Consider the following 18,360-nt stretch of genomic DNA (forward strand, 5'->3'; position numbering starts at 1 on the left):
TTTTTTTAATCAAAATTGACCTGACCTAATTCACTGTCTCTCTCACACCATTTTAGAAACTGCTCTGAGAGAACCTTAAACACTGGCCCATCTCCATCTACTTTTAAAATATTTTCCCCTCCTATATTTGATGCTAGAGAATAATGAAATTAAGTGGAAATAAATGAAAAAATGAAAAGCTACTAGGATCCCACTGAAAACAAAAATACTTAATTATTCCTACATAGTGGAGAAATAATGACAAGTTCAAACTTTCAGCTCAGCAATTTCTGTCACCAAAACAAAAGAAGCCTAGTTAATCAGCTAGGAAAGATTTTGAAATAATTAATTCCTGAAAATAAATGAGAATGGAAAAGCCTCCGGCCATCTTAGTATTTTTTTGGCCTCCCTCTGTTCCTGTTCCTTGCATTTCAGAGCTTCAGGGCTCCCAGTGTCTAACCTAAATATCAACGTGCTGCATATGCCAGTCTCAATTTGTAGAGTGAAGAAACGTCCCTAGCCAGAGATGTCATCAAAAGCATCAAAACAGCATGCCCAGTGCAGACAGGGACACAACACCACAAAACCATGGCCGCTCTGACAGTGACAGGCACGTTAGAGAGGTGGATGCCATGAGGGCAGAGAGAACGTGTGGCTGCCTCCGGCGTGGCCCCAATGTCCCCAGAGAGGCAGGACAGGCGGCTTTAAGCCCACCTCAGCCTCTGTCACCGCAGCAACACGTGCCAAGGCTGAGATGTGCCAGTGCAATACAATATGTGCGATACTTGACGGCCCCAGGCACCCTGCAGGGAAAAAGGGAAGAAGGGACTTGGCTTCTCTGACTCAGCCAATGTTTGCCAAACATTGGAGAAAATGAGCAAGAGCTGTGAATGATAAATCAGGAGCCCGGAACGCGTGGCCGGCGGATGCAGGCTCACCCAGCCACACCATCCCCTGTAGCAGCCACCACTGATCCAGATCATTTCCTCCTTGTTATCTTCACAGTATTTAATCTGTGAAATGCAGCACTGGCACAAATCTGCTAATACACTAAAACAACTCCCACCCTTTGCAGATTCCTATTGCTCTGTTATAATAACATTTTAAAAACAATATACATATATTACCTTTAAAGGCCACAATTAACAAATTAAATCTTCCAAGTAGTTGTGTTAAACCTAAGACGTGTTCATTGCACCAATACAATAGAGCACAGTAACGGCTGAAGTAACCCTGTTACACTGGAACACAGAGACCCAGAAAAGCCCAGCTCAGCCATGGGGCCCAGGCCATGTGCACTCTCTGTCTTACACACTCTATGATTCTAAAAAAACAATCACAGAAGCACAAAATGCTCTAGTTCAGACGTTCAGCTCTAGCACACAGCATTATTTTCCATGTCTTGTTGCTCTAAGTAAATGGAAATTATTTCTCCAGAGTGTCACTCACCATGGAACTGTCATTATGGAAGCACAGACTGTTTGCTGATGCAACCAGGGACACAGAGGTGGGACGTTCTATCCCGTAGTGGGAGAAAAACACATCATTTTTGAGTTGTTACCATCACACATAGCAACTCAAGCTAAATACAGCAAAGGGTTCCCAGCTACAATGTTAGTTTTACACCTGGCACAAAATGTGCTGGAAGACTCGTGATAGGAATAAAAGGCAAAGGGAACAAGCAAATCCTGATTTCAATAACGCAAGAATAGCAGTGCAGTTGCATCAGATTAACAATAGTGCACACCACATTAAATCACAGGGCAGACATTTAGGAATACAACTGGTTTGACCCTTAACAATCTTAAACTGTCCACGACTTAAAAACAAGTTTATTTTTTTTTCTCTATGTATTCTCTTCTTTTAAGAGCAAATTCCAGAACCATATATCTGCCTGTTTACTTTCATGTAAATTGGATTATAGCTATTCTGAAAGCAAAGCAGTTCCAGTTCTCTCCCACTGATTCAGCTGAAAGAAGAATAAGACCTTCCAGCCTGACAGCAGCTGTGTTACCAGTAAAACTGGCAATACTGAACACCAGTGAGTTGGGTTAACTGGAAACTACCACTTTTCCTTTGTGATGAAGGCTTTTCGATATCTACTGCTGAAAGAAGAAAAGCCTGTGGTTTTTCTCATTAGCTCTTTTCTGCTTGTTCAATTTACTGCTTATTGACTGAAGGAAAACCTCCTTTCTTCTAAAGCCAGAGGACGTGATCTCTCTCAGGTGGCACACTCTGGCTGCATTCTGGCTGGATCACCAAACAGCACAGCCAAGAGCAGTGTGGCCACAGCTATTTGTCTGTTAGCAGTAATAACAGCACAGTGGGGCAAAGAGCAGCAACTAGCAAAGGAATGGTGGGAATTTGCAAGCTGGAATGAGGGCAATTCAGGAGAACACCACCCAGAGGACTGGAACTGCCATCCTACCAGACCCCACACCAATCTCAGGAGAGATGGTCACTGGTTCAAACCCCTCTTCTGATGGCATTCAATTTTCCACTATATTTGCTAGTTGTAAGAACGAAATAACCAGGTAAACAAGTATTTTAAAACACGGAAATAGCCACATTTACCACCAATTAAAGTGCTGTGTAATATTATTATGACACTGCAAATGACGAATAGGAAAGCACAGAAACATGGGAGCAAGAGGAACCTCCTCGAAGGAGTTGAATCCAGTCCAGTGATATGTTAGAAAATCATATCTCATACATAATTAAGTTGCTCTTGGCTTTTTATCTGATTAAACCTATTAGAAGGCTGCAGAGAAGCCTCATTTCCTTCTCCCCTCAGGTTGCCTTTGCTTGAGCACCCTAAAGCCAAGCTCCTCTCGATTCTGTGTAGGACAGGCTCACTCTTCTGGCAATCCCTCTCTGCATGTTTTGTGTACATTGGGATTCTTGGTCGTGAACCTAAGTGACCAACATGACACTTGTATTCGAAAATGGATCTCAATTACTTTATGCATGGAATAAAAAGTCTTAAGTAATTAAAATTAATTAAAAGGATTAGCTTGTACACTGTAATGATTCCATTAGCAAGCATACAGCTTCCACTGGAAGTACTTCATATAATGCAGCCAATTTTATTTAATATAGGAGATTATGCTTAGGTTAGAAAAGGAAGTCTCATTTCTGTTCCTTTAAATCAATATTACAACTTCCTCCAAGTCTATTCCACTATGGGTCTGACTTCAGGATTTTAAATTTTCTTAAAGAATGAGCAATACAAGTAACAAGACTGGAATTCTGCAATAAGCCAAAATGGATTATTACTGCATTGATCCATCAACAGTGTGGGTGAGAAGAACCTGTAAGTTTAGGAAGAACTTGTGGTTCCTAGAAGCCCCTTTGCCATCAGTGCTTTCAGTACTAGATATTCCCCTTGATGACCAACAGTAGTTGTTTTTCATCTGAAACATTCTAGAATGAAAAAAACATCCTTGAAAGGAATTCTAGGAATTTAGTACTTGAGTCCTTTGCAACAGACTTGGCAAAAGACAGAAGAAAACACCAATATATTACGAATTCCAGATCACTCACTGCATCAATCTCCATGAAGTTCCACCAATAACAGAACAAGTTCTGTCCACAACTGCAACCTGTGCTCTCTAATACTAGAACTGAGTGAACATGGCCCTTCTTCCCAAAAAACACAAATCTGATCACATCCCAGTTATCACAGGGGCAAAATACCACAGGAACACTGGACACAACCCTACCATTGGATTAACAAATTAATAAGGCAGCCTACTGATTCACAAGAACACACAAAGCTACAACCATCACCACAAGGATTAAATTTGGCTTTGTGTACGTAGTAATTTTCCCCATTCTATGAAACTTCCGATTTTCCTCATCCTATATTAGGACAAAACTGAAGCCTTCTTATTTCCAAGTGTGCACATATTTTAACAAAACAAAACAAAAAAAAGGGTTCTGCTTGGCTTCCTGGCTAGGACACCCTCCTGGAATACAGAAGACCCAGCTGAACGCTGTATCCGAGAAGAGTCACTCTCTGTCTCTCCCAATACATAGATCAAACTCATCTAGCTCAATTAATATTTAATTATCCACACAAAAGGGATCAACTTCCGCAGAACAGATAGAGGGCATATTGGCTGGTGCAATGCAGCTTTGTTCAGCAAAAGTAGTTCAGGACCTGAAAACAGGCTACATTACTTGGGATTTTGGAGCTCTTGCACATGGCACTTTTGTCTCTTTTCTCAAAATAAATTGTGCCTACCTAGTCAAGACACAGAGGAATTGAACCTGGAATTTTTGTACTCTTGGCTATTCCAGGGTCTATCTCACTCACCAAGAAAGTTACCAATTTTGAGGTTTTTATAAAATCATTTGTAGAATTTTAAAAGAAATAGCAAAGGCAGAAGCTGTATTTCCTCATGAAGTCACTACAGGTGAAGAGTGGTGAAAGCTTATCTAAAACCAGACCTGAGCCACCAACATTTAGTTCATCCAAACTCAGGGATTAACAATATTTTTGCTTATTTTCAACTGAAAACACCTCATTAATATTTTTTAGTTGTAAAAGACTGACAGTTGTAAAAGAAGATACCCAAGCATTTATTATGCTTTTGAAAAATGAAGATGAATCAGCTGTTGGAAGACTCTGAATATGGAAACTCAATATAAGAGATGCTTTCCAAGCATTCATTTGGCAGTTGTTGCAACCTTGAAAGGCTGTGGGCTACTTTACTTAGAAAACAATGGAGAAAAAAGAAAGCATAAATACAGATATTTTAAAAAGAAGCAATCTAAACACCCATTTGACTCCTTCAAAACCTCTCTGCTAGCATGACATTGTTTCCAGATAACCTAACAGTCCAATTGGCTAGACACTTCATCTTTAGATTTTTGCTTCCTTATATGGATTTCCATTCCCCCACAAATAAACCTTTCAAATTCAGAGGTGAGACAAAGCAGATATCCTCTTTCCTACTAGATCTGCTTAAATATCAGGTTAAGATGCTATATAAAATCCCCCACTGTGTGGAGATTCAGGCAATATTCCAAGCACAATGGGGTGGGGTGAGGGTTTTTTCTTCAAATTCTCGTTTAGACTGGATTCTCTCATTCCCTCGTGGTTATAGGTACAGCATCTTTCCTCTGTGATAAAAAGGGGCCCAACAGAGTCACCTATTGCAAAAGAGCTTTTCCTCACCAGGTCCAAGCCCACGCAAAAGTCCCTGAACACGTGTATGCGTATTATTACCATCTATAACAATTTGTCTTGCTCATGTACAGCATCGGTTAAAATGCAAATTCTATGCAAAATGAGGGACTGAACAATTCATCAGTGTATGCTGTGTATGGATTAAATAATCCTCCATCATGTAAGCAGGCCCCCCACATTTCAGTGGGGTAACGCAGGTTATAGCAATTGACATAAAAAAAGGGGAGGGGAGAATAAGTGTAAACCCGTTTATGTCATAATTATGCAGCACCACAGGCATCACTCCTACTAGAGGGGAAAGAAAGACCAAACAGAAATAAATATCTGCTTGCAATTAAAGCCATAAAGCCATTAAAAACAGATTACCTCAAGCAAGGGGGTTGAAGCAGCGGGCACGGCAGGCTATACCTTGAAAACCAACCATTTGTGACAGAGAGACTGGACACGCAGAGAAAGTGCCCTAGGAACTGGGTGTGGCTAGACAAATTCACATTTTTACCCAGTTATTTGTCATTAGCATCACCGAATTGCTGCGGACGGTTCAATAGCCAGCAATGGATCTCTCTATGACTGTTTACAATATGACCTTAAGAAACATCTCTGGAAAAAATAAACCAAAGGTTTATAAATCTCCATCTCCCTAGCTTGAAAGAAAAGGGATGTGTGGCAACACATGAGCCAATACGATCTCCTGTCAAAACAAACCACCCGCTCTCTTAAGGACAGCCGAGGGAAACCTGCGCTGAGCAGCATCCACTGTCAAATGACACCAAATTCAACTGAACAAAAAACACAGAAAACCGCCTCGGCTCAGCCATCCAGCTCGGTTTTCGCAGCGCTATCGATTTCCACACAGAAACAGATGGGGAGAGACCCCTTGCTGACGGAGGCAGGACATGAGTATCCCCCCGGGCTCCGCGACCCCAAGCACCGCTCCCCGCCCGGCTCCGCTGCCGGTCCCGGTCCCGGTCCCACCTTCTTGGGTCTCTTTCTCCGCTGGCTGCCGCCGTTGCACTTCTCGCCGCCGTCGCTCTTCTGGGCAGCCTCCTCGTTCATCCTAGCGAGCGGCACTGTCGGCACCGCTCCGTGCCATGCAGGCTCCGCGCCCAGCCCCAGCCGAGGGTGGCACCGCCGGGGCAGGGCCGGGGGCGGGCACAGCGACAGCGGCGGCGTTGCCGTGGCGGCGGCGGCGGGGCGGGGACGGCGCGCCCGGGCAGGGGGTGATGCTCCGGGGGAAAAAATGCTGTTGGAATCACAGAGCGGTTGGGGCTGGAAAAGTCTTAAACTCATCTCCTAGTTCCAGCCCCCTGCCACAGGCAGGGACACCCTCCGCTAGGTTGCTCCAAGTAACTTGTCCCGTCCGGCCTGGCCTTGGACACTTCCAGGGATGGGGCAGCCCTGCGGCACGAGATGCTGCTCACACACCTTCCTTATCCCCAAACCCATTCACATGAACGAGGCATTTGGCCACAACTGTAACATCCAAGAGATGATTCACTGTCACTATCAAAGCAGACCATGGCAGCATGATTGGCACAGCACAAGGCTTAGTTTGTACTATTAAAATAAATCACCTCCTCCTTAGGTTGGAAGAACAACACAACAACATTCACATGTAAATGTCTTCTTCTATTTCTCCTGATTAACACTTTAAAAAGAAAAAAAAATTACACTGTTCCACTTCCAACTGATAAAAACAGCCAAGTAACTTGCCCTCCTTCTCAAACAGCAGTGAAGGCTGAGGAACAAAAGAAAAAACTCTCTTTAACTGCTTAGTCAGCAGAGGAGAGGCTGGAGAAAGTGGAAAGGACCCAGTGAGGCATGAATTCACTCTCCCACAATCGCGCTGTCTGCGAACACAACGAACATCTGCAGCACAACAACAATGTGAGCTGTGTAACAATCTCAAAATCTTTTTTCTTTCCCTTACTTTAAGAGCGACTTCTTTGTTACTGTGAGCAGTAGTAAATTCTAGACTAAAATGAGAAAACTCATGTAGAAGTAAGGGGAGCTACAGATCTTGAAGAAGGCGGGTGCCATACAACACTGCATCTGTTATGCCATAATTAGAGCTGCAATCACAGTCACAGCAAGGATTTCGGGAAAGACATACAACAGTCATTTGTTATCAGCGTCAGACATTCACAGAATTCATTTGGGGAACCTGTGGAGATGCAGCTATTCTTTTAATTTACAGACACAGATACTGGTTTTAAAGAGCGAGGTCATTTCCCATCTCTCATTTTAGTCAAATTTTACAAACTTATCCCCCTGCCCAGCCCTTTCTCATAGCAAACTAAGCCATTTACAATCTTGGTCTGACATTTGCTTATTCCCAATAAGTGATTGCTGGGTTAAGTACATTGTTGAGCTATGTGGTGATTATATATGGTGTGTTTTCCTCATACAATGTTTCTTGCACTATTAAAATAATTCAGTCACTGATATTTCTGAGTGTAAATGTGAAGTCAACTTCAATCACACATGATGGTTCCGGTAACTAACAATCATGCATGATGGTTCTGAAACCCCAGAGGTTGCGAGATATTGCAGTGATGTAAAGGGGATAAAAAATAAACTATCTCACTCTGCCAAATTCATCACTTGTCCCTCTGTCCCTAGAGATGGGCCTTTTAATAATATTTTTCATTATATATTTACTTTTAGTCTTCAAGCTGAAAAAAACAAGAGACTTCTGTGATAGCCAGGAAATGAGCAGATTTTCCTGAGAGACTTAAACGATGGAAGGCTTAATGCCTGGTGAAAAGAAGAATTCTCTGGGAGTCACTGAGAGTAGCAAAAGGGCAGCACTCCGGGGAGACAGCCACTGCTAAGTGCAGGCAAGAAGGTGTAAAGGAGGAGCAAGACAAAGACACGGTTTGAGGATTTCCAGTTTCCATCCACATTTCTCACCTGACCTTTCCTTTTTTGCTATCAGTGCATGGGAGTTGCATTGCCACACAACTCCCTGGCGAATCAAGGGTACAGTGTGACAGTGCCCACAAACAAAAACCTGGAAAAGCTGGTTGTGACAAGTATTCCAGCTACCAAACCACCCCAAATGCACAGGTACAAGTTTGCTGAAGGATGACAACCTCATTAACCTGAACTGCTCTTAGCTCCTCTCCCCAAATCCTGGGCATTCACCTTAGGCAGTACAGCTTTAGGTGTAGTCAAAGAAAACAAATGCTCTTGGCTCTGTAACAGCACGTCGATAGTCTTCATTTCCCATGATCCCAGAAATCCAGCATGAAACCAAACCAACCCAAACTAACCAGCCAGGGAATCACAGCTGACAACAGGTCTAATAACAGCACAAAATCAGCCCTAAGAAGCTACCTCAGAAACGCCCAAACAGCCAAGGAAGTCCTAAATATTCAGAAATGCTGAAAGCATTCATACTCATTTAAAGCAGTGAGGAAAAAATATTATAGCATGTGTATTGCATTTCCTTCACAAAATTTATGAGCTAAAAAAATATACGTAGACAAACTTCCAACACACAGAAAGTAATTTTTCATTTGCTTGAAACCGGGCTGCAGTCACATACCTGGTCAGCCCTCTGCAGTTTATAAAGGGGATATCAGATCTCCAAAGCGTATTTATGAACCCACAGAACCAGGAGCAATGACTCAAGTTGCCATGAATGAGGGCTTAGGTGAGCAGGTGGATTAGTGTGTGGAGACTTCCCACGGATATATCCCATTAGTTATGTTGTTTCCAGGCTTGTATTCATTACACCTAAGTCCAGCTGCTTAGCTTGCCTTAATCCACCCCACATCTGAACCCTAGCCTCATGTAACAATCTGTCAGGTTAACAACACACAATTACCTCCCTTCAGACAGCTTCGATCCAGGGGATTTCACTCCTGTGAAAAACTCATTTTTAATTTTTTTTTTTAATTTACTTTACGAAGCTGAAAAGAAATGATGCAAAAGTGTGAAGCAGCTCCCTGGAAGTCCTTCAGCAGTGTGCTGGTCATTCTCTCTGAAGCACTGCCAGAGTGCAGTACATCAGCATTCAGGGCAGCAGTACTACAGGAATCCCTTTACCTTGCTAGTGCGGTCAGTCAGAGGGGCTTCCTTGCCGAGTTTTGCTTGGGTGTTTCCCAGACCCAAGACCCTCGCTCCCAAATTCATTCCTATTGTCATGTAAACCCAAGGCAAAGGAGCGTGTCCTTGTTACAGCTGCTGGCAGATGGCTCCAGCCTGCACCAAGCAGTGTGATGGTGCAGCTGGGTCACTGCTGCTGTGCAAGATAGCCAGCTTATCACTACCTCAGCCATGTCTACATTGTCAGTCTGACACAGGATTTCCCAGAGTCATGCCTTATATCAGCATTCTAGATGGCTTCTGCAATTAAAAATTTAATCCTAGAAGACCAGCTCCATTCCCACTGAATTTAACAGCAGCAGATCCATTAAGATGTTTGTTGTAATGGTCACAATTGACATAATGAAAATTAGAACTTTATATTCTAATTGAACTCTATATTCTTCTTTCTACATCCTGACCTTACTTCATATTCTGCACCTGTACTATCTATATATAAAAAAAATTGAAACCATGTTGTCAGCAAGTCAGAGCACTCCCACACTCACATTTAGGAAACTGAAGACCAGGGGTATCTTATCAGTGCATCAAATACAAATGAGAGAAAGACCAAGACAGACACTTCTCAGTGGTACCCAGCAACAGGCACAAATTGAAAAACAAGTTAAGAAACACTTTCAAAGCAAAGAAACATATTATCTAGCTAGACTATGAATTCTCAATCCTTAGAGATAGTCAATACTTTGCACTCTTGAGTGCAAATCCAAGACAAGGATTGGACTATGATCTCCAGAGACTCATCTCCACTTGGCCTGTCCTAAAAGCAAACCCTCTGCATTTATCACATAACAGTAGTTGTTAAAAGCATTAAAATACTCAGCTGTTCCAGCTGATTCATTTCAACTACTCTCATTGTTAAAACACTGACACCTATATTCTCTCAGTTGTTTCAATGCTTATAATAAAGCCCCCTCTAAATACCACGTGTGCTAAGTGCTCTGTGTCTGCTCAGCAGTGCACCACAGATAATCATGTGGGATTTTATCGACCCACCACTACAGGAGTTTCTGCTGGTTACCTTGAGCTGAACCTCAGCTTCCATCTGGCTCACCCTGATAAGAGAGCAACAACAGAGCAAAGCATAGGAGGGTGAAAAAGCTGCCTATGGTTTACCACTGAGTCATTAACTGAGCTGTGATAGTTAAGAGATAAACTACGCATCTATTTATAAAATTTAAAAATCAGAACAATTATTTTTCTGATAATGAAGTCAACTAAAACTTGTCATCCAAATAAGCATTCTTAAACCCTGTTATGTAAGTGCTCCCTATTTTTTCCCTATTTATTTCCTCCTCAATATATAAAGGACAAACACAAATTACTAAGTAAATTCCTCCAATCACATCATAGCTTTCCATTAAAAAACACAGAATTCTTACAGACCATCTTGTTTCAAACTCCCTGTCTTAGGCAGAGACACCTTCCACTAGATCAGGTTGCTCCAGGCCTCATCCAACCTAGCCTTGAACATTTCCAGAGATGAGGCAATCGCAGCTTCCCTGGGCAACCTCCTGAGCCAGAGCCTCACCCCCTCAGAGGGAACAATTTCTTCAATCTAACTCTGCACTCTGTCAGCTTGTAGCCATTCCCCCTTATCCTTGTCCTTGTAGAAAAAGTGTTTAAGAACTCCTGGAATGCTAGCGAGTTTGAATCTAAAACACAAAACAGAGTCTGCAAAGTGTTTAGTCTGGAATTCTGTTACACAGCCATGATTGACTTGTTATTTAATCATCTCAGGACAGCAGGATAGCCAAAAAATAGGGAGCCATCCTCCAGGAAATACATCTGATTTGTCCTTCCATTGTTTTAAGAAATCACGTTTGAAAAGGAAAACCAGTCAAGATACAATAAATGAGGAATCCCATTTTACTCCTTATTTCTGAGGAAAAGATTTCCAAAGAACGCTTCAGTTCAGCACCTGTGCCTTGGACAGCAGGAGGAGCTGAGCCTCTCTTCCTGTGCCAGGCTGGAGAGGGTCTCTAGGGATGGATCCCCAACTCCTGCACAGCACAAACACCTCACATCACGGGTTTCCACAAAGCACAAAGAGAGCAAATATTTCTGTGGCAAATACACTTGGGTGACTCATTTCCTCGGAGGAGCATCTGTTGCTGGTAGCAACCTCAAAACAAAGAGGATGTCTCTGCATCCTTGTGTAAAGAACAATAGGTAGTAGTACCGTGTCATCATCAGTCACGTATTACACTGTTGACAATGTACAGTCATACTGAAAGTGTGGATAACAGAAAAGGTTCTTCTTTCAAAGGTAAATACTTCCAAATAATGAAAAATTAACATCTGAATTTGATACTGTTAACAACTTGTAGATGTGTTTAAAATATATATATTTAATCACTTGGCTCTATTCCTTGTTGCTTCTGTCCTCTAGAAAAGCATCATTCCATTAAAGTGGCAAGGTGCTATCAATATTTAACATGTTTTAGTGGGATTCTCAACAGACTTTAAACACCGATGAAATGCAGTGCCATATGCTGGAAGGAATCAAAGGTTACCTATCCAAATATCCAATTAAAAAATTAAGTAATGCAGAATGCAAATTTGACATTTTTTTTCTATAAAGAGTGCCCACTATTTTTTTCTCATTATTGAAGCCAAGGCACTACACTCACTAGACACAGGGAGTAAATGTGAAAAGAAAAAAAATTAACTTTAAAACAACGGGTTATTTTGATGAAACACAAATTACTTTGTCCATCAATATTAACACCTCTGAGTTGCTGGGATTCTATCATACTTCTGCATTAAAATTTTCAGCCAAGTTCTGCAGAGACAGGGTTGCCTGCCTAGCTCAAAGTGCTCCACAAAACACATACACAGCAATCAGTGCTACACAAACCAATAGTCAAAACGTAGATTTAAAACATGCTGGACCAGGGAGAAGAAATTCCTGCCCTCAGTTGTGGCGTGCAGTAGATCAAACAAATTAAAATCCATGAACTGAAGGCACCATTTCCTGCCCAGTGGGAGCTGCAAATTGATCGTTTGCATTATCCATCCATCTGGGAGTCAGGACTGTGGGGATGTGACCTCACGTAACACCTCTGTTGAGAAGACATCAAACTTCGGCAAGAGAAAAGGCTCTTAAGTCGCCTGCAATTATCATGCTGGTCACATGCTCCATGGCGATTGCTATAGTAACCAGACACTTGCCATGGAGACTTTCTAGCTCAAAGCATTCTTCTCTTATGCCTTCAATTATTTTTCTTCTGATAACTGTTAATTTATGTTTTATTTTGGAGTAGAGGAATTGACATTTTTTCTTGTATTCATCTGGCAAAGAAAAGACTACCGGAAAAGAAATCTGAAATCAGTTATAATAGAAAAGAAAATTAGAATAGAGCTTTGTGTCATGAATTGATAAAATACAGTATTTATATTATTTAGCATACACAAACTACAAGAGAAATGCGTCACATTTTCAGCAGAACGTAACAAAATTAAGAATAACTTTTTTTTTGTCAAGTACTCAAATGAGCCTCTAAGGTTGCCATTACTATAGGTGTGGCTGTTAGTTAGGATTGCTATACAGAACCATCTCTTGCTAGGTACCGTTTTCCTTTTCCTGTAAAATATTCTAATCAAATTTCCATCTCTTGAATTTAAGGTTTTTGATACTGTCTCAAGATGAATTTGAAATGCTCATCTGAAAGAGTTTAGCTATTAAACTTTTATATCTACATATTTTGGATCAAAAATCACCAAGAGGATTGCTGTTGGCAAGAGGAAGAACCAGGACTGAATCTCAGCATGGTACTGGCGGCATAGAAGGGGTAGGGAAATGACCCTGGAGGTTGAAAAAGGGGAGATAGATAGAAGAGTCGGTGCTTCCCAGAGCTAATATTCTTCAAAACTGGGGAGGAAAAGGTTAAGAGGATCAGATGACTGTCCACTGTTTCAGAAGTATGGAAAACTAACTAGCAAAGGCACCCATGTAACTTTAGTTCTACCTCTATTGATGCTTTATATACTCTAATCCTATAATTTTGTATCTGTTCCTTCACCAGATGCAACTTCACCTGGCTCTCAGGGGTGAGACAGCCACACCAAGGGATCCACAGGAGATTCAGAGCAAGGGCATCTGGTGCCTGATTTGCAGATAGATTTAGAGAAACTGGAATTCCTAGTGTAGGACAAGGAATGGGACATTGTCTTCACAGCAAGAGCAACCACCAGCACAGCAGACAACAGCATCCATGCTGCTCCATCTGTCCCCTCGTCATGCTTCATACAAGACAGGTACTTAAAAACAAGCTGTTTACAGAAAGTTTCTCATTTTGTGGATGCTCCTCGTCCACCTTGTGATCTTTTTCCTCCAAGGGTTAAAAAGCCTCAGGCATAATCACATTCAAAAGGATAATTTCGACCTGAGATCAATGAGATGAAATACACTAACTTAAAAAAAAAATATCTGTTTTCTTCAACTAAGGGTCCAAACATTCAAAACTCTTCAGTACAATTTATCTCCCTTTCCCCATTCCATCCACTCAACAGGAATAACTGCCTCTTGATTTAACAGAAACATAATGAAAATGAATTAATTATTTTCCACACACTGGATAGGACTTTGATGAGTACAATAGATGAGCCCCAAGGGATTAATAATTCTATCTTCAAAGGGATGTTTAAACAACATGTTCTAAATAAGGCCTAGGGCAAACAAATCGAGCAACGAGTGGGAAACAAGCTGTGGAATAGTTGTTCATTAAAAGTGTATCATTAGTTTGTTCATTGAATGCAGCAGGAGCTGGTGGAAAAAGTATTAGGGGCATGTGTAACTGAAGCCTGTATGGTGATGTTGGGACCTGACTGGGTCAAACAGAGGTTGCAAAAGCCTCTCCTAACTCTGCACTCTCCATTAGCTCCTTCCAGTGTAGTTTTGAAGTGTGTGTGTATACATACATACACATACAATGAGTAAAAACTCAAATAAGAGATAGTATCAGAGAGTGGCATTTCCTAATTTGACAGCCCCTGCCATTTCAGTGATCTCATCTCTTAGGTATTAAATGTCAAATCCATCATTAGAAAGTTGTTCAAAACAGGAAAGGGCTTGCAAGAATTATTACAGAAGCAAAAGAAAAGGTTAATTAACTGAAAATAAATATTCCACAGGCAAGACCAATCACAAGCTCCTCTGACTTCATCCACCATTGACAGCAGCTCCTTTGGCTGTTACCAAGCATCACCAGAGCCAAACCCTGACACCCCAGGAGTGGCTTTGAAACTGTTGTGTCCAGCTGCTCCACACAACAACCCCATTATCGGGGACATAGCCAAATGCATCTCACTACAAACTGATTTTGTGGAGGCCAGAGAGGAGGATGAGCACAGGACACAAGAGCAGTTTGAGTCCACCCACAAGCCAAGGAAATGATTCGTGCAGTGGCCGTTTAAAGCACAGAACTCCGCGCTGTGGTGTGGACCTTCTGCTAAGTCACCATCTCTTAGAGGATCTAACTGCTCTTCACAAGGTTTTATTTTCAATTATTATTGTTATTACTGTTACATGACAGATTCTTTCAAGCTGTTGCACAGCCCTGTTTCTTCAGGCCCAAGAAGGAATCACAAAGTACTGCGGCCTTGAATGATACCTGCACCCTAAAAAGCCACAAATCCTATGCCTCACTATTCTGGCATCTCCCTGCACCCCATTTTTTCCTACAACAATGTTCCATTTTCAAGTGTCATAGTCAAATATCTGGGACAGTTTCTTGCCTTGAGTGAAAAAACACTTCCTCTAACTTCCAGAGAAAAACTGCATGTCTATATATTTAGTAACAAAAACTGGAGTAACATTTAACAAAGAATTTGTTCTTCCCTTACTGTAAAGGAACACTTCAGCTCATCAAGCTGACATTCTTCTACTGAAAACCCATCTTGTTAGAAAATATTCTCTTTGGAACTGTACCAATGCGTACTTAATGAAATACACATTTAAAAAATAGGAAGCACTTCCTTTTTATTTGCACCCAAAGCTATTTTAGTGTGTAAAAATATTGTGAAAATAACCACTTTCACACTATTAGAAAAAAAAACAGGAGTTACAACATGTTCTCTTTGTGTTCAGATAAGACACTCGGTGCACAGAGCTGTTTAGGTCCTCAGTGCTGGACTGAAGACAAGCTCAGGCCCAGGCTGTGCTGGGATTTTCTGCGGATGTGCCTTGGTCATCCAAGGTCAACAAGAGATCCCTCCCAGTCCTGAGGCTGCTCTGAGCTACTCTGGCAAATGACACAGGAGAAATTGAGTTTCAGATGACCCTTTTGCTCTGTCCTCAGCCAAGTACCACTTTTAGTGATCTTCTAATTCAGTGAAGCATTTAATCACATTTAAATGCTTTTCCGTATCATGATAATCTTAAAATGCATGCCGGAGGAGATAATTATAAAATAACCTCCCACAGCAGCCTGTAAGTTTATCTGTCCTGCAAATTACAGTGTAAAGCAATGGCACATCATTTCTCTGTAGTTTTTTACCTTGATTGACTAATGTTTAAAACATACATGTTTTTAGGTCAGAATTCTTAAACAGCATGAAATAAATACTGTTCCCACTTTCCAAGTTGCACTGGACAGGCAGAACTTACTCAAGATATTTAACAATTTACAGGTAAAACATATTTAATAATCAAACCAATGAGGAGTCCTAAATAAAACCATGAGCTTAACATCAGAACATGCTGCTCAATAGTGAGCTCCATTTTGGAAACATCCTGGAAGACACCATCTTTTATGGCTGACACTTGGTCCAGTAAAAATTACTGCATGTATCAGCCTGACTCTGTCAGATTGACCTTAAGAAGGTGACACTGTTCTTACCATGTGGCAGTTAACACTCCCATGGTGATTAACAGGATGAATCATTCTAACAAAAGCAAAACCCCCCAAATTTGTCAAGGGAAATGGCTATGCCATCTATTCTTCTCCTTTCAAACACGTTGCTCCTTCACACACCGTACTGCAAACAGCCCTGGCACACTGGATCTTACAATCACTTTGCTCTTTATAGTACCCTAAGCCAAAGCATCTAAAGCAATCAATGTAGTTTTAACTCCCTGTCTCAATAGCAAACTCTGACAGTGAAGAGCAAGGACAGTCTCTGCACCACTGCTTACTCCAGAGCCAAGCCTGGGCAGTGTGGAACCCCTGGCTTTGGGAGACTGCGGCATCTGGAGCCACCGCTCACAGCGACCAGAGATGATTGTCACATAATTTTCCTCAATAAATGCTCTCTCCAAAAGCTGTCTTGGTGTCATTGCTGCCCATGCAGGTGCTTGAGATGGCCTAACTTACTCTGTCTGATCATTCCTGCTACTGGGAGAAATCTTGTGTAAAACAGGAAGGAGGATCAGAGGGAAAAGAGACACCTCTGCTGCACGCCAGGAGCTCACTTCAGTTTAGAAAATAACAATTTAAAAAATAATACAAATAGAGCGCTGCAGAAATGTTCATCTACAAAGGTCTGGAAGATGAAGGTCATCTATGTGTACATGATGTAGGATTAATTTGCCCATAAAGAAAAAGTAAACAATTGCCTGGTTTGAGACACCTGCTCTAGGAAATGGACGAGCACAACAGAGCACAAATCTGAGTCGGTTCTCAGATAGTAGGATTGAAAAGCTTTCCAAAAGTTATTGGTTGTGTGAGGAAAACCCTTTCACTCCACAGCAGCACTTTCCCCAAAACATGGGGATTTGGGGGAAAAAAATGCTATCAAGAATTCTTCCAAACACACCTTGGGTTTGCTGAGCCCACCCTCTCACAAAAGTATTTTTCTGCTTACATCTACAAGAGTTCAAGAGCAGAAAAGCTAACCTCTCCTCTCTTAGTTTTGTTGATCATATTCCAAATTTTTTCTTTCCTTCCAAACCATTTGCTAAACTTATTACACTATAAATAACTTCCAAATAAAGAAAAAAACCCACATTTTTGGGTAACATATACTATTTATCACCAAAAATATTTTGGTAAATGGTCCATGTCTTTGTCAATTAAAAAAAAAAAAACTCTAAAACATCTCTATCTCGTGAAGTATTGTCAACTTTTCTTTAAACACGACTTTGGGATAGTAACTCTCTTCTGCATTTCGGGTGGTATTAGAGTGGAGTGAAAAGTCCAACTTGGAAAGTCACTAGAAATAAAATCTGAGAAGGAACAACTCCACCTGAAGAGTCTCATGGCACAGGGAGAGTTCTGCTGCAGCCACAAGAATCTCTGCTACACTTAACCTTGAGACAAAGAGTTGAAGATTCTGGGGTCAGTCCAAGCACAACAGGAATTTTTCTACCGGTGCAAAAAATAAATAAAATAGAGAGAAAATCAAATAAACCCAAGGACATTTCTACCCTCATCCATAATTGATAAGTCACCATGAAGTCTGTGAAACAAATTAACTGAACCCAACTTCAGAGTGAATCCAGAAAGCTCTGAAGAAAGATCTTTTATCTATAAACTGTGTGTTATAAACACACTTTTTCCAGATCAGCGATTAACATATGTAACTATCTGGGAAACAGTCTAAAATTATTTAGTCCAACAAAAGAAGGACACAAGCAGCAAATAAATTTGGATTATAATATTACAGAGTAACTCGCACTGAAATAGGCAGTATACATTTAGTATATGCTTTGCTACATTTTTATAACAGAGATATATTAATAATGGCTTCTTTCCCTTCTGCACTAAAGTCAGGATTCTTAATAAGCACAGACAGAATATAGAGTGGCTTTAGCATTTCTCTCCCGGAAAACCAGCTACAATAGCACAGACAACTTTGAAACCCAATCTGATTTAAAACATCAGAGCTAATAGAACACTTAGGAAACTGGTTATTTTTAACTCTCTGTAACTGCAATTGGGATTTTTCATTCTGGAAACACAGGCAAGATTTCCACATGCAGAATAATCAGAAAAGATCAACAAAACATTTTATGTAAAATAAATGGATGCCTTATCCTGCAAAGACTTGAAAATATTTCCTGTTGCCAGGAAAAATACTCATAAAATTTGGAATGTGAAACAACAGCTGGGAACAGTTAACTACAGGAGAACCAG

General features: G+C 41.1%; 1 protein-coding gene across 4 annotated transcripts in view; it reads right to left on the reverse strand.

The window, feature by feature from the left end:
* The window catches only part of ANK2 (ankyrin 2), a 265,077-nt gene that overhangs the window by 190,709 nt on the left and 56,008 nt on the right, over window positions 1-18,360 (reverse strand). For 3 of the 4 annotated variants that reach the window (XM_088164286.1, XM_088164282.1, XM_088164280.1), the window contains exon 1: window positions 6,149-6,279. The exons of the other annotated variant lie outside the window; for it this stretch is intronic. In XM_088164286.1, coding sequence (XP_088020412.1) covers window positions 6,149-6,229 — 81 coding nt within the window. In that variant the 5' untranslated portion in view covers window positions 6,230-6,279. Of the gene's footprint in view, window positions 1-6,148; window positions 6,280-18,360 lie in introns of those variants that run through there. 4 annotated transcript variants of the gene reach the window in all.

This window comes from Sturnus vulgaris, chromosome 4 (genome assembly GCF_052056855.1).
Source record: "Sturnus vulgaris isolate bStuVul1 chromosome 4, bStuVul1.hap1, whole genome shotgun sequence".
Classification (NCBI taxonomy): Eukaryota; Metazoa; Chordata; class Aves; order Passeriformes; family Sturnidae; genus Sturnus; species Sturnus vulgaris.